This window comes from Eleginops maclovinus, chromosome 5 (assembly GCF_036324505.1).
Source record: "Eleginops maclovinus isolate JMC-PN-2008 ecotype Puerto Natales chromosome 5, JC_Emac_rtc_rv5, whole genome shotgun sequence".
In the NCBI taxonomy this organism is placed as follows: Eukaryota; Metazoa; Chordata; class Actinopteri; order Perciformes; family Eleginopidae; genus Eleginops; species Eleginops maclovinus.
The window spans coordinates 10,703,179-10,718,422 of record NC_086353.1 but is presented as its reverse complement, the minus strand read 5'-3'; the positions used below and the strand labels follow the sequence as shown (position 1 = coordinate 10,718,422).

General features: G+C 40.3%; 2 protein-coding genes across 4 annotated transcripts; one reads left to right on the top strand and one right to left on the bottom strand.

The window, feature by feature from the left end:
* Positions 1-239: 239 nt before the first annotated feature.
* Positions 240-10,870, top strand: LOC134864528 (phosphoribosyl pyrophosphate synthase-associated protein 1-like). Of its 3 annotated transcripts, XM_063883574.1 has the most exons (12): positions 240-701; positions 851-937; positions 3,094-3,146; positions 3,245-3,311; positions 4,973-5,145; positions 5,676-5,791; positions 5,940-5,995; positions 6,227-6,372; positions 7,439-7,489; positions 9,100-9,170; positions 9,512-9,658; positions 10,366-10,870. In XM_063883574.1, the coding sequence occupies exons 2-12, from the start codon at positions 855-857 to the stop codon at positions 10,522-10,524; spliced, it is 1,122 nt and encodes a 373-aa protein (XP_063739644.1). In that variant the 5' UTR covers positions 240-701; positions 851-854; the 3' UTR covers positions 10,525-10,870. The 3 variants fall into 3 exon arrangements, with proteins under 3 accessions (XP_063739644.1, XP_063739641.1, XP_063739642.1); XM_063883571.1 differs by having other exon boundaries at positions 241-937; XM_063883572.1 differs by lacking the exon at positions 7,439-7,489 and having other exon boundaries at positions 242-937.
* Positions 10,871-13,427: 2,557 nt separating this feature from the next.
* LOC134864932 (GTP-binding protein Rhes-like) lies at positions 13,428-15,038 on the bottom strand. Its single transcript, XM_063884277.1, has one exon. It carries the CDS (start codon positions 14,762-14,764, stop codon positions 14,138-14,140), a length of 627 nt encoding a protein of 208 aa, XP_063740347.1. The 5' UTR covers positions 14,765-15,038; the 3' UTR covers positions 13,428-14,137.
* Positions 15,039-15,244: the final 206 nt, after the last annotated feature.

Here is a 15,244-nt window from a genome sequence, read left to right as displayed (position 1 = left end):
GGTATCACAAGCTTTAAATCACTAGAACACTATCTGGATACATTTAGGAAAATAACATGTTGCCACCAAGACCACATATTTTGGTCGTTGCGCTTTAACTTCAGGTCATACAAATCTCTCACACTGATTGGTCAGAAATACATCATACAGGCGCGATGCTGTTTCACTCTGGATTCTGATTGGCTCTCTTCAAAGTCACTCCCTCATTTCATCCACCCAATGAACGTGTAGTCGAGGCGTTTTTTCCCCTACTGCCACCGCATTGCTACAAAGTTTATAGTATAGCAACAACTGAATGCTAGCTGCGGAGTTTTGAAGTTAATACACTGTAGCAGCGCTAGAGAGAGTTCTTGGTACACTTCAGTTCGTATTTATGGTAACATAAAGCGGAGTTTGTGTTCTGGAGACGATAAAAAGTCAGTGACCCGCATGGAAACACAGCCCAGCTTCCCATCTGCTGTAGGGGATTTTTGTGTAGTGCTGCTTGTCGATGCGAAAGATAGTTGTTGATTTGCTAACACGAGCACGAGAGTTGCTCCAGCGTTACATGTGGGGCATGTGCGCTTTGTTGTTTTAGTTTATATAGATTGCAGCTTTACAGTTTTAGCGAGGTCTGTATTTTCCTACTTTATAGTCGATCTTTTGGAAGTTTAACCAACCAATATTAGGCTATAGGTTTTAGTGTGGAAACTGCTTTTCAGGTAAGCTAATTACGGACTATTTTTACGCTTTTGGTGAAACACAAACAATTGCCACAGTAATTCCAGCACAACATGCCCATTAGGCGTTTTGGAGCTCACAAATCGTTGGTCGCTTACTCTCAAACCCCCAAGCTTTCGTACGGTTATAGGAAAATGAATGTGTCAAGAAGTGGGTACCGTGTTTTTTCTGCCAACTCCTCCACCGCCTGCATCGAGCTGGCCAAGAAGATTACAGAGTAAGTGACGTTTCCCTTAAAATAACAGGATTATTGTATTTCCATGTCTGTAATGTTGAGGATTGGCCTGTCTGTGTTACCTGCCGTGTCCCTGACAGTACACCTGGGAGTCATAGCTGCAGGTGACCCGAGGCCAGTGGGTGTGTATTGTTTTGCATTTTTGCTGTTCAATTGGGTCACACACACACACACACACACACACACACACACACACACACACACACACACACACACACACACACACACACACACACACACATACACACACTGAGCAAATCGTAGGGTTATACCAATTATTGACAGATTGTGATAAATAGTAGTTGCTATAGAAGTTCAATTCTATACTAGTTGGGTTATCTTCATTACTGTCTGATTTCGTACATGCACCAATTTTTTGATTCCACACACAAACTACGAGGATTCCCTTAATGGCCTATCTTGCTTTTACAAGTAAATCATTTTATTAATAATCTTGGAATGGACATGATCCAACTTGAGCCTTCTCCTGGAATTGTTATGATACTATTTTTAAGTCCTGAATCATTATTTCCCTTAAAAACACAATGCCAAGCACGAACATTAATGCTGTGTTGTCTTAGATGATCCTAATGTGGGTTTTTGTCTTCTGGGTGTTGGCTTGGGAAGTTCAAAAGACCTGTCAATGAGAATCATTGTGATAAAAGGAGCTTACTGTGCAGATTCTGCTTTGGGAAGGGGGTTAGCAGGATCCAGATACTGTATGTCACCAGACTGTTTAATATTCAATGATTAATGGGACTTTTAAATCGATATTTGCCTATTTAAAAAAACCCCTGAAAGAATAGCTAGTGAAACCATCTTAGTGATATTTAGAAATACTAACAATAAGAAATATATATTTGTAGTCTTAGTGAGCACTATGTAACAGAGCTCGGCAAACATAAACTTTTCGTTGTGTTTTTGTAAGTTGCACTGCTCACACAAAAAGTGAAAAGTGCTTAGCTTTCTTAGATTTTACTGCTTGGCAACATTACAGCACATTATTACGGGGGATTATGTTGCTATTCTGGGGCCAAGTAGAGTTTCCCTGTTGAGCAAAGGTTGAATAACAACATGAGCACACGCACATGTTAATGACTAATGTTCTGAATATTTACTCAGAGGTGCATGTAGTGACTGTGTGTAATATCCCCCAGAACTTAAGTCATTATTATTAAAAGAGTCTACTTAATTCTACCATAATCCGTATAGATGAAGGCATTTTATCGAATATTTGAACCAGTTTCAGGGATGTTAACAGGGCGAGGCGACAGATGAAAAGCCTGTCTTGCCGAACAGGATCTCTACTGAGTGAATTGGCATAGCCTTCCACTAGCGCCAAACCAAGCCCTTTTTATCGTTGGCATAGTTGAGATGTTTATTTTACTTAACAGCATAATTATCTGCTTGAGGCTCAGCTGTATTTCTAGTGCCTGAGCTCATTCTTTGACTTGCAACAGGATTGTTCTGCACCGAGTCAAACATATCAACAATACCAATGCCTTTTTGTAGATGTTTAAACAAATGATCGTGTTTACACTACTGAAGCTAATTAAACCGTGACATTTTAGGGTTCCTTTTATGGCTGCAATATTTTTATCCACATCGCTGCTTTGAATAGAGGACCCAGAGGGCCACATTTTCCCTGCTGTTTATAGTCATTATAGAAGTTGGGTCATTAATTCTTTGCAGGGTCACTTATCAAAAATATAATATTTGTCTAAGTCGGTCTATTATACTGAAGACTATTATGTTAAGTGTATTGCTTAGAGCTGTAGTTGATGTGTTAAAATGTACTGTTTTCCAAACTCCAAAAGAAAAAGGTAAAAAAAAAAACCACAAAATCAGATCCTCACATTTTAGAAGATTGAACCAGAGAACTGCTTTTGCTAAAATAAATATGTTCAATCAATAACCACAATAGCTTTTCAGTGAATTCACTTATTCACCAATGGACATATGGACTTTAATAAAAATGATACCTTTTTGTGCTTAAAAAGGGCTTAAAACCTGCTGTTCAAGAAAACCCAAAACATTAGTCTTGTACACACTAAAACATTTACACACTTCAATTACTGAAACATATTAAGCTGTGTGTTTGTGTTTTAACAATGTGTGGCCTGTTTGTTTCTTCCCAGACGGTTGGGTGTTGAGTTGGGCAAGTCAGTGGTTTACCAAGGGTCAAACTCGGGTAAGGCTAATTTATTTCCTCATTTCTATAATGAATGTTATTCTAACTTGACTTTGCTCTTTAACCAATGATCTGAATGTATTTTGTTTTGTTTTCAGAGACCAAAGTGGACGTGAAAGAGTCTGTACGTGGACAAGACATCTTTATCATTCAGACCATTCCCAGGTGAGAATAGGATGCTTTAATGTTCTATATGAATAGTCATATCACTATGTGTGATATTATGAACCCGCAGAGAAGTTCTAGGAATCTACAGGGCTTTTCAGCCTCATTTACAGCCAATAAATGTAATGTTTATCACGCTGATCGGTTCGTTTCAAGTAGCAGCAACAAGTTGTTCAGCAAAAAGGAAGATTAACCCACTATCTACCTGTCTGATGTAAAACAACAAAAAGATAACAATGGGAATCTAGCAAGCTGAAGACACACATATTGTTCTTGGTTTTGTTAAGGCAAAAGCATCTTAAATAAGAGTAAATATTATCCAGAAACACGTCTCGAAATGTCCGTTAAACTCTGTCAGTCTCAGTCTGATGGATGTTTAACAGGTCAGCTAGGGCAACTGTGTCTGCCACCAACTAGCCAACAAAGTGCTGCTTCAGAACTATGTTTTATTAACACGCTGTAGATTTAAATGTGCATGCACTTCCATCTGAATCCTCCCATAGTGATACATGGCATAAGTGTCCTTCATATGCCAATGACTGAAGGAGATGTAAATATGTTCTTAAAATTGTAATGCATTCACATGAGCCTATGACGAAATTGTGTTGGCAAAGTGTTACGTTCTCAGTTGCCATGCGAGTATATACATTTCTCATATTGGGAAAATAACTGAAACTGGTTCAAAAATGTCTACTTTATGTTCTGTGTCCCTGGTAAGTTTTTATTACACATTTAAGAAGAATCCTGCATACATATGCCTGGGAGGTTGAACGCCAAATGATGTTTAACTATGCAGCAAGTGAAGAAGAAAAAAAGCGACACGAATTATGAACGTTTCACTAACACCAGTTGAGTCCTCTGTTTGCCCTTGTCAGTTAGTTATTTACTGTGAAGAAGGGGAATAATCTGAGAGGTAAGCGGAGGTCACAGGTGGAGACACGACTAGTGGATCTCTTGTTTCAGAAAGGATGGTAACATGCAGTGTCCTGTTGCACCAACAGCTCTTTGCCCGGCTAAAGTAGTGAAACTGTCCTCGTCAACACAATAAGAAACAACACAATCTCACCACAAGACAGAGCTTTGGTTAGTCCTCGACATACCTTTTTATATTAGGGTCATGTTTAGTAGTTAACTTTGTGTGTTCTTTGTTGTAACTTGATCAATATTATAACAATAGCCTTTAACTTTTGGGGTTATTTTTGGCAAAGAGGTACAGCTGGTTGGAGTCGGAGGATGAAACCCTCTTTATTAGTCACATACAGGCACACAGCAGAGCACACACAGTTAAATTGGTCCTCTGCATTTAACCCATCCTAGTACTAGGAGCAGTGGGCAGCTATCGTGCAGCGCCAGGGGAGCAATGGGGAGGGGGGATTGGAGGTGTCCGGTGCCTTGCTCAAAGACACCACAGCAGGGCCTAGGAGGTGAACTGGGACCTCTCAAGTCTGTTCGGGGACTTGAACCGGCAACCCTATGATTCCCAGTCCAAGCCCCTACTGACTGGGCCACTGCTGGACCAGGTTATTGTGCAGTCCAATAACAGGGCACATGATAAGGTTACTTTACTTAATGTACAGTAGTTATGGGGTTGTCCTTGTTAACGGACATTGATTTGAAATCTGATATGTTGTATGTTTTGAATTGAATGTGTTGTTTCTCAGGGATGTAAACACGGCCATCATGGAGCTGCTGGTTATGGCCTACGCTCTGAAGACCAACTGTGCCAAGAACATCATCGGGGTCATTCCCTACTTTCCCTACAGCAAGCAGTGCAAGATGAGGAAGAGGGGATCCATCGTCTGCAAGCTGCTAGCATCCATGCTAGCTAAAGCTGGTATGGACTGTGTTGTCATTTCCTGTTGTCATCATTTAGAAAACAACACATATCTTACAAACGTCACATGGTTGTTTCACACCAGAACTCCAGTTGTAACTGACTAGTCATATTTTAATTCAGGTTTTTTTTTACCAGACGTAACGTTTGCTCGTTCCTGGCTTTTATAGACTAAAGTATATGTGCCAGTACATTAAAATATTTTCTATGTGTGGTTTGTCCAGTCTTTCTGGATCTTCAGGTCTGCTCCATGCTTTAGCTGCAAATAATAGAGCCACTTAGAGCCCTGTATAAATTAGACAGTGTGACAGTCCTGTTGTATAATTAATGTGTTATGTTGAGGCCAGGAGATTAAATTGCACCCTACATTATTTATTACATTTTTTCCCCAAGACTTATAATTACTCGATTCTATTCTAAATGCTTTGTCAAAGTATATATGTTTTCTACCACGAGGGACAGCTGTTGTTTGTGCTTCAAACACTGCATACATTTGCTCTGAACTTTAGGAATATGTTATTGTGTTGCAGGCCTAACCCACATCATCACCATGGACCTCCACCAGAAAGAAATCCAGGGTTTCTTCAGCTTCCCTGTCGACAACCTGAGAGCTTCCCCATTCCTCATCCAGTACATCCAGGAGGAGGTGAGGCTGCGTTACACTGGCGGTGTCCCAACAATGATGGGGTCTTACTATACATCAAAAAGTTAACCCATTTATAGTATAACTATCATGTCAGATCAATGCTCAGTTTTATATTTAAGCTTTGAAAAGAATGTCTTTCTCTCGTCAGATCCCAGACTACAGGAATGCCGTAATTGTTGCAAGGTCTCCTTCAGCTGCCAAGAGGTAACAAGACAGCCCAGGTCACTAAGTTCTCTAGTTGCATTCTCTGTTCAACAGGAAGGCCTCACTTCTCCTGCTCTCAAATAAAACTGTTTCCATCTTCATTGTCACATTGTTATTGTAGTTTTGTCTTCACCTTCCCACTGGCTTTTTTACTTGCATATCTGTTTGATTGTGTTGCGCTTGTCAGCCATTGACTCTTTCGTATCTCCGTGTCTGTCTTGTCTGTCTCAGAGCTCAGTCCTATGCCGAGAGGCTGCGTCTGGGGCTGGCAGTGATGCACGGGGAGGCCCATCACTCAGAGTTGGACATGCCTGACGGACGACAATCTCCGCCCTTGTCTCGCACCACCCCGGGACACACCGGTCTCGAGCTGCCATGTAAGAAACGCACCACGGCTACATCCGTCTGAAAACAAATCAGTTTTATGAATCGTTTGTTTCTGATGCTTATTATTTTTATAAATGATTAAATGTTTTCAACTGCAAACAGGAAATGTGCTTTTGTAACTACCGGCTTGGTACAAGGCTTCTTGGCACCGACTGACCTGTCCTGGCCAAAAAAAGAGAAACTGCAACTGCTGGCTAGTTCAGCGCTTCTGTTCTTGGTTCGTGGAGACCTATGTTTCCACCAGGGAGATTAGAGAGCTTGAGTTTAAAGCTTTGTGCCCATAAGACTGCAACAAGCATGAATGCCAGCTGCTACTTGTGTGTCCGAAGCAAAATAATTCATAAGCCCAGGTTTGAGTTCACTAAATCTTGAAGCTTAACAGATGTCTTGGGATTGTTTTTCTTATTTTTATAGTCTTGATAAGACCCAAATACCTCTGAGTGAGCTCCTGTATATGGGCTGACCTTCACTCACAGCATCAGTCTTCTCTTCAAGCTGCCTTAAATGGCCAACTTAAGACAAGAGTAATGCCCCTGCTGACTCTGCAGACACACACACACACACACACACACACACACACACACACACACACACTTTTCTCAACATGTCTTAGGTCTGCCCTGCTGCAGGCGTTGTCGTAGCCAGCTGTGAAATACTGCAGGCATTGACTGACATCGGCTTCTTTTATTTCCTCGGCCGGATTTATTTCCCTCCTCATCTCATCTTTTCCTGTATTCTCTCTTCTCATCTTCCTCCTTCTCCCCCTCTTGACTTGGAGATGTGTTTATGTGAGCCCGCTCCTTCTCCTCCCCAGCAGGAGCTGGATCACACTAATTTGAGCCGTCTCTCTCTCCCTCGCTCTCTCTTTCATACATGCCTCAATTACGTGAAATGTCAATTCATGGTAAAGAAAGGCGTCTCACCCCTAAACTGCAGCTGCTGTGGGATTTACATATCTCTACTTTGAAGAATGTTATATCAGTATTTAGCTCAGTAGGGTTCTGCTGCTGAATGTCTAATTGTGCATTAATATTTTCTCTCCCGTCCTGTCTTTAGCTGGCGAAGGGAGGAGACGTCATTCTTCATTTCCTGGCTTAGACCTCCCAAGTAGGATCATAACGCTTGAATCCATTCCTGCTTCCTTTTGATGCCGCTCTGCATGGAATAGCTGAATGAATTGCTAAGAGCTTCCACTTCATTTCACATCTAAACATTCAAAAATCAAAGTAACAATGATCCCATGAAAGTGGTTACAGTGACATTATGCCAGCTCCATCGTTAGAATCACTGAGGTCACTTTTTCGTAGCCAACAAATATTTTACATTACATAATGTTCAGGTGTTTTCCATTTGCACTTTTTATGTCACTTGTTTTGCCAAAAAGTGAAAAAGGAAATGAAGCACTCTAGGCCACATACAAGAATGTGGCCATAGTAGACTTTTATTTACCTCAGGCCAACATGTTGCTGTTTTGATTGCCACAGTGTCTGGCTTTTTATGTGTTTCTCGTATCAAGGGAAAGGAACACATATGTTTACAACGTTTTAATAGCAGTGGTCTGTACTGTCCTGAAACACTAAGGCATACTTGGATCATAAGATAAAAAATATATTTCTAAAGTGCAATGATAATTATTGGAAGCCCTCAGTCTCATACAGATCTCTTAGGAAATGAGTTTGTTTCTTGCAAAATCAAGAATAATAATAGTTATTATATTATATGACATGGATGATTTAACTCAATAAATACAATAAATATGTAAAACAATTACTAGTTAACTCGCCTACTAGATTTAGGTTATACAATCGCATGAATGGCACTCTGATAAGTGTGAACTCAAAATAGAATTCCACCAATTACTTCACATGAACATAAATAATCACGGCAAGTGATCATACCCATGTCTGACACTCTTTTTAAAAAAATTCTGCTCATGTCTTGCATTTCTACATCTTCTTGCTTGATGTGTTTTGTGTTGTTTGATTCTCATTTGTTTCAAAAATGAAATCCTTTTAAGTGGATTCTAGTTCACTTTCCTCCCTTACATTTCCGACATATGTAACAGTTTCATATTTAAGTTTCTGCACAGATGCCTTGCTGGATGATCTTGTGATGGATTTGGGAACTGACCTCTTAATGTGCCCTGATGGCGCGGTCAGAGCCCTGAAAGAAAATGCGACGGGTTCTAGACCAGGATCAATGATTATTTGAAATCCCTTCAAGTACTTGATATATTTAAATCTGTGTGCAGGGTTAATAGACTTCAATTTTGGGGGGCATTAGACAAGTACCTTTATTGGAAACATCAATACTCTAAGGTGTTAAAAATGGTATTTGACTACTTTCGTAATAATAATTGATCCTGGTTAGTGGTTTCTAAAAGAGGCTCTGCTCTATACCCACTTGTCCATTTACTGCTATACCTAAGCAACCACTATCTAAATCCATTTTGAGTCTTTAAGATTCAAATTCAGCACAAATTTCTCCCACAGAAAACTCTCTCCAAACTCTTGAGTGGACTGCAGTCATTGAGTTGGTGCTCTGGTAGCTGGTAGCTGGAAGCTTGCTGGGGTAGAGCGTTTGCATGATGTTTGCAGGTTTTTAACCCAATCTCCCTCCAATTAACCTGAACCAAAGATCCATGCCAGATTGTGTTACAGGATAGACCTCACTTCCTTTTCTCTTTTGAGTAACCTTCTTTTATATGTCTCTTTCAGTGATGATGGCGAAGGAGAAGCCACCCATCACTGTGGTTGGAGACGTGGGAGGCAGAATTGCCATCATTGTTGTGAGACCTTTAACTTTTATTGTATTGCAGAGTGAGAGTTTCTGTATTAATCCTTTTAAAGTTAGGGATTATACAAAATATGTGGCAGTTGTTGGGTTTAGTGAGTACATTGCTTCCAATGAGGGGGAGATTACCACAAAATATGACAGCAAGACTGGGTATCTGTTACTGTATGTGATCATTGTACCTTTTTTTTTCAGATTCAGTCACTGACACTTCAGAAATGACAACCTTACTCTTTACATTAATGTCCCAGCAATCTAAATATATGAATTGCTTCTTTGTTTTCGTCACTCTTCCTTGTGTGATGCCTGACCCATTATCTGTGTCCACTATCTCAGGATGACATCATCGACGATGTGGAGGACTTTGTTGCAACAGCAGAAATCCTCAAGGAGAGGGGAGCCTACAAGATCTACATCATGGCTACACACGGCCTGCTGTCTGCAGACGCACCGAGACTAATAGAGGATTCTGCCATCGACGAGGTAAAATCATGAGCGGGTCTTGTCTCTGAAGTTAACATTCTGAAATACCCGGAAAATGTATGTGAATTTCAAAGTAATATGACGTTGATCTACATTGACATTTGGTACACATCCAATGCTCTCATCACTCCAGTACATATACACACTACAGATGAGCATTATGCCTTCCTCCTCAAAAGTGAAACAAATTACTCAATCCCATCTGCTAATAACTTTCACTCTTTTGGTGTTCTTTCTAAAACAAAGACAAAGGTTTTGTGATGTACCCCTCCCTTTTTATTTATAATAATACATTCAATTTATGTAGCGCTTTTCTACAGAACCAGTCACACAAAACATTAAACAAAACGAACAAAGATGAGATGTAGTCAATTGGAAACAATACAAAGAAAGAAAAAAATACAGAACAGAAGGCATTGTGAACTGGTGGAGTAACTGCGTGGGGGAAGGGGGTTCAACAGGGAAAGACAGGTCTGAAGAGGTGGGTTTTGAGTGCTGTTTTGAATGATGGTAGGGTGATATATTTATAATCAATATAAGACATTTGATGCATGTCCTTCATGGTTATCTTGTGTCTTGATTTTCTCTTGATGTCTACGAAGAAAGAGGAAAAAGTTACATTACTCATAACACAAACCTGATGACAGACTTGAAAAGTGAATATCCTCTTGATTTTCGTCACTAAGGTGTATTTTTTGCGCCTCCAGGTGGTGGTGACCAACACCGTGCCTCACGAGGTGCAGAAGCTTCAGTGTCCAAAAATCAAAACTGTGGATGTCAGTATGATCCTGGCTGAGGCCATCCGCCGCACCCACAACGGAGAGTCCATGGCTTATCTGTTCCGCAACATCGCTGTGGATGACTGAGGCAACACACACACTTGCATTTATATTCATGCACACACACACACACACACACACACACACCGATGACCAAGATTAATGCGGTTTTGCTTTAACCTGTTGTTCTTGTTAGTTTTACTGTTGACAGAACCTGACTGTATTCACTGTGTTGGACAAGTAGCAACTCAAACTCTGCTCTATTCCTCTGATATGACACGTAGTGGGACTGTAAACAAAATGCAAACTGTTTCACTTCACTAATACATGCTTCCTACCATCTGAAAACATATATAGCACAACATAATGTACCATGTGCATCCTCTCAGTAAGCTGAAGAATTTGGCAAATAAAACTATTATTTTTGGGTGAATTACCTTTTTGTGTTTTTTATTTTCTGATATGGATTTAAAATGACGACACTTGGGTGTACAATACATGGAAGTAGCACATGTGGCAGTAATACTCATCATTTGCATTTTTCATTGGAAGTGTAAAGACATTAGTGGAACTGTCAGAAATGTGCAGTTCAGTGGGTTCACACCTGAGCCTAAACTTTCAGTAGCAGTTTCAGTCCCAGCAAGGGCTGTTTGCTTTCTGAAGCATGGAGGCACATAACGTATATCATTCTGCAGTGTTCACTTATAGTTGGATGGAAATGCTCATCCTAAAGCGTGTGCATTGCATGATGTGTTTTGTCATTTTAAGGTTGCAGTAGATGCAGCACAGCACTTATAAGGAAGTATGGTGTTGGAAACATTTGTGTGATGCAGGCAGAGTTCCAGGTCTGATAGTAAAATAAATCCTGAGTGTGACGTGTGTCTAACGGAATGTAAATGAACCTTTTGCAACGTAGAATAATTAGATGGTAGATAATATTTCAAGCTTGCAGAAGGTGACCAATTATAATCATGACTGTATTGACACATGCCTCACGAAGACTCAGTCAGAGTTAAAATAGTAACGTGACACATTATTTAAGCTACTCAGGCTCTTCCCCAGAAGCAGGAAACTCTAACTACTGAGTTTATATTCAAGAAATGCAAAATCTACTTACATTTAATCACACACTCTTAAATAATCCTGCTGTTTTCCGTCCGGGACCCTGAACTTGTTCTAAACGCCTCAGAGTCTTTTAATCTGCTGAGGAGCTTTGACCAAGTCCAGGGGCGAAGACATCTGAGAAAATCAGTTGTAAAAATATGAACTGCTTCTCTCACTTCAACTAACATCTGACAGTTAAATGCTAATACAAGTAATACTAAAGCTGTGTTTGTAGAGGGTCCATAAATCCTCTAACATCCATTTCAAATCTAAATGAAAGTAAACCTTGAGATAACAAATCCACACACCTGCGTGACTGAAGAGCCTCCACACCGCCTTCCTTTGCAACTGAACATGAGTGGAGTGCGGAAGAATGTTTAAATGTGGACTGAAAGAGGAACTGTCCTCAAACGTTTATCAGACCACTTCCTTAAATTGAAACAGGAAACTTGGTTCAGTCTAATCTGATGGTGTGTGTGTGGGGGGGGGGGGGTGGGGGTGGGGGTGGGATGTGCTTCAACCTGAGCACTTCAACTGTCTCCGCTTCACAGGTTCATTTAGGGGAACCGGGCACAGCTTTTTCAGGAACTGCACCTTGACCCGTCCTGCTCGACTATTTCATATTAAAATGTGTTGATGACTCTTTTTGCTTAACTTTGACTACTATCCTTTTGCCAGTTAAACTGCTTCTTTAATTGGGATGTTACACTTGCTTTCACATGGAGTTAAAGCGTTGTTAAAAGCATTTGCGATATTATCAAGGATGTTTTAGATGCTTTAAGGTTCAGAGAGGCCATCTGATACACAATAGACTTCTTCAAAAGTTTGGAAACATGCTTTCAGTCAGTCCAATCACTGCTGATTCATAATGTACAATAACATCTCCTCACACCTCTTCATTTCTTTGGTTATTAGATTTAACTAATGAGAGTAGTCCGAGAAGTCTGTATTTTATAAGATTAATAAGGAAAAATGAAAGCATTTAAAACCTGACACACACTAGTATTTGGATCTTGGGTGTAATGTGTGCGTTTCCTCAACAGATGGCGTCAGAGATCTTATATTACTTCAGGATGCGGATGGTTGAGAAATGTTAAGTTCCAACTCTGAATTTCAATCCTCTTATTGCATTCATTGATTAGATTGAGTCACGTTTATTATTATAACTAACATAAACAAAGAATAAGGAATAATTGTCCTGGCACCGTGGCTTATTTTGCCCCATTTTAAGACCAATGGATGAAATGGAGAAGAAAGTTCAGTTCTCACAGTTCTCTAATATGCGTATTGCATTCACATGTAGATGCTTTTAGTTTTTGCTTTAATTTATTTCCTAGTCTTCCTATCCTTCCTGTTTCTGCCTGAAAGGGCATCAGAACATCTGTTGCCTGGGAAAATCTGTTTGCTCACACACTTTTATATTGAAAGTGACTGATGCCCTCTGCAGAACTATCTCCTGACAAGAAGAAACACGCAGTTCTTATATGTAATCTGAAAAGTCTGTTTAATGTTAATAAGGATATTAATCCAAACTATTCCAGCTTCAAAAATATTCAAAAATGATGAGATAAGTCACAATGACAGCAGTCCTACAATGCAGTACTATATACTGTGGTTATAAAGTGCAACATGTTCATTACCTTGAGGTTTATTATTCATGTTGTGTCTTTATTCTAAGTGAGATTCTGATTTATTTACTGAAATTATTTACATGTTTTGATTATTAATTGATTTATCATTTACTCCTAAAAACGCACCTCTTTTACAGAATGATTTAGTTAATACTGAACTATTTTGCTGTGCTATTACATAGGCCCTACACATCTACACTATCTATTCACACAACAAATGTCACTTTCTTTGTGCTTATATTTTTTTATTGCACATTTAGATCCACATTGAACATACATGTGTTAAATAAAGAGCAAAAGTAATAACATTTGTAAGAATATGCCATGGTAAAAAAAATCTAGTTTATAAAAAATAACCTTAAAACATCATTTTGGATGGTCATTTAAAAATAAAAAAAGTGCATTAACAGTTTACATTTGCATTTCACAACATTTAAAAAAACAACAAGTAATATCAATGGCAAATTGAATGATACAAGAACTGTAAACATTATGATGTGCTACATACACTGACTTGTTAAATTAAAACAATTTACATGAGACTAACAACACACTTTTCTCAGTAAAAAGTCTGTTGGCAACAGTCCAAACCTTGATGTAAGTGAATGTTTTAATTCGAAATCCAGAAGGGATACATTGATCTACACACCAGCAGCATGTCACCAAATAAGCTGCAACAACAATACATCGAGTAAAGAACTGATTAACGTAGCTTCCTTCTTTCCACTGGCAGTCTGTTCAAGTACACTCTTCCTACTCCTCATTCACCTCCTCAGTTTCTTTTCCTCTCAATTGTAACCCCTGAAAAAAGTCCTTGTCAGTCGAGGATCACTTAATTCAGTCTCTTTGGTCTCCACTGACTGAAGTCCAAGCTTGATTCTTTTTCTCTGGCCAGCAGCATTTTATCAGTGCTCTCATCTCTTGGCCCTCCATTAAACAAAACAGCACTTCCCCTCTATCTGTCATTATGACAATATACAGCTGTTGGTTTTGTTCATGGGCGGCCGGAAGTTGGTGTCTTTCGGGAACGTCTCCCGGCGTCTACGCAGTGCAGGGCTGATGCGGCAGGGAAGGTTTGCCTGCTGCAGGAGCTCCTTGAACACCTCCACCACATTGGCATTTTCCTTTGCTGAAGCTTCCACATAACTGTTGTTCCAATCCATTTCCACGGTGGACAGCACGTCCTCATTGGACACCTGTCGCTCTTTCACCCGGTCCACCTTGTTCCCCACCACCACAATCGGTGTGTACTTGTCCTCCTTGATCTCCAGAATCTCATCTCGGAGGCTCTTGACAGCCTCCAGTGACTCTGGGTCATCCACTGCGTACACCAGTGCGAAAGCATCGCTGTTTTGGATGGAGAGCTTGCGCATGGCTGGGAAGGAGTAGCTGCCACTGGTGTCCAGTATCTCCACTGAGATCTTGACCCCACCAATGTCATATTCCTTATTGTGCATCTCCTCAACTGTGCGCTTGTGTTTGGGCTCGAATGTGTCTTCGAGGAAGCGTTGTATCAGGGCTGTCTTCCCCACTCCTGCTGCCCCCAGAAATACCAGACGCACGTGGGTCTTCTCCTTAACCTCCAGAGACATGCTGCTTTTTTGGACTTTTTATTTGAGGGCAAAAATGAGACAAGAAATTTCCCCAAAACTGTCTTGGTTTACTCACTTCCTCTCAGTGATTACAATAACTGCTGTAAATCTAACACTGCAAATGTTAACACCTCTTATAGACCTTTTAAAATAGCTGTCCTTGAAAATCTCCCCTTCCGCAGTTTCTTGTGATGGTTCTCCGTGAGCTCCTTTCTTTGCTTTGTTTCACCTGTCAGGGGCTCTCTGTTAAAGCTCCTTAAAGTTGCTCATTGAATTCTCCTCTGTCTCTGATCCTGCTCGCTGCCTTTTATGTCTGTTTTGGTGAGAGAGCTTCCATGCCCTCCTGCAGCTGCAGCCAATCAGCAGCAGGCAGTCTGTTGAAGTGTAACATCTAGGCAACCAATGTAGGGCGACTGATTCAGGGGGAGAAAGGAGGTGATATCTGAAAACACGGCAAGCAGAGTATGGAAAAAACATATC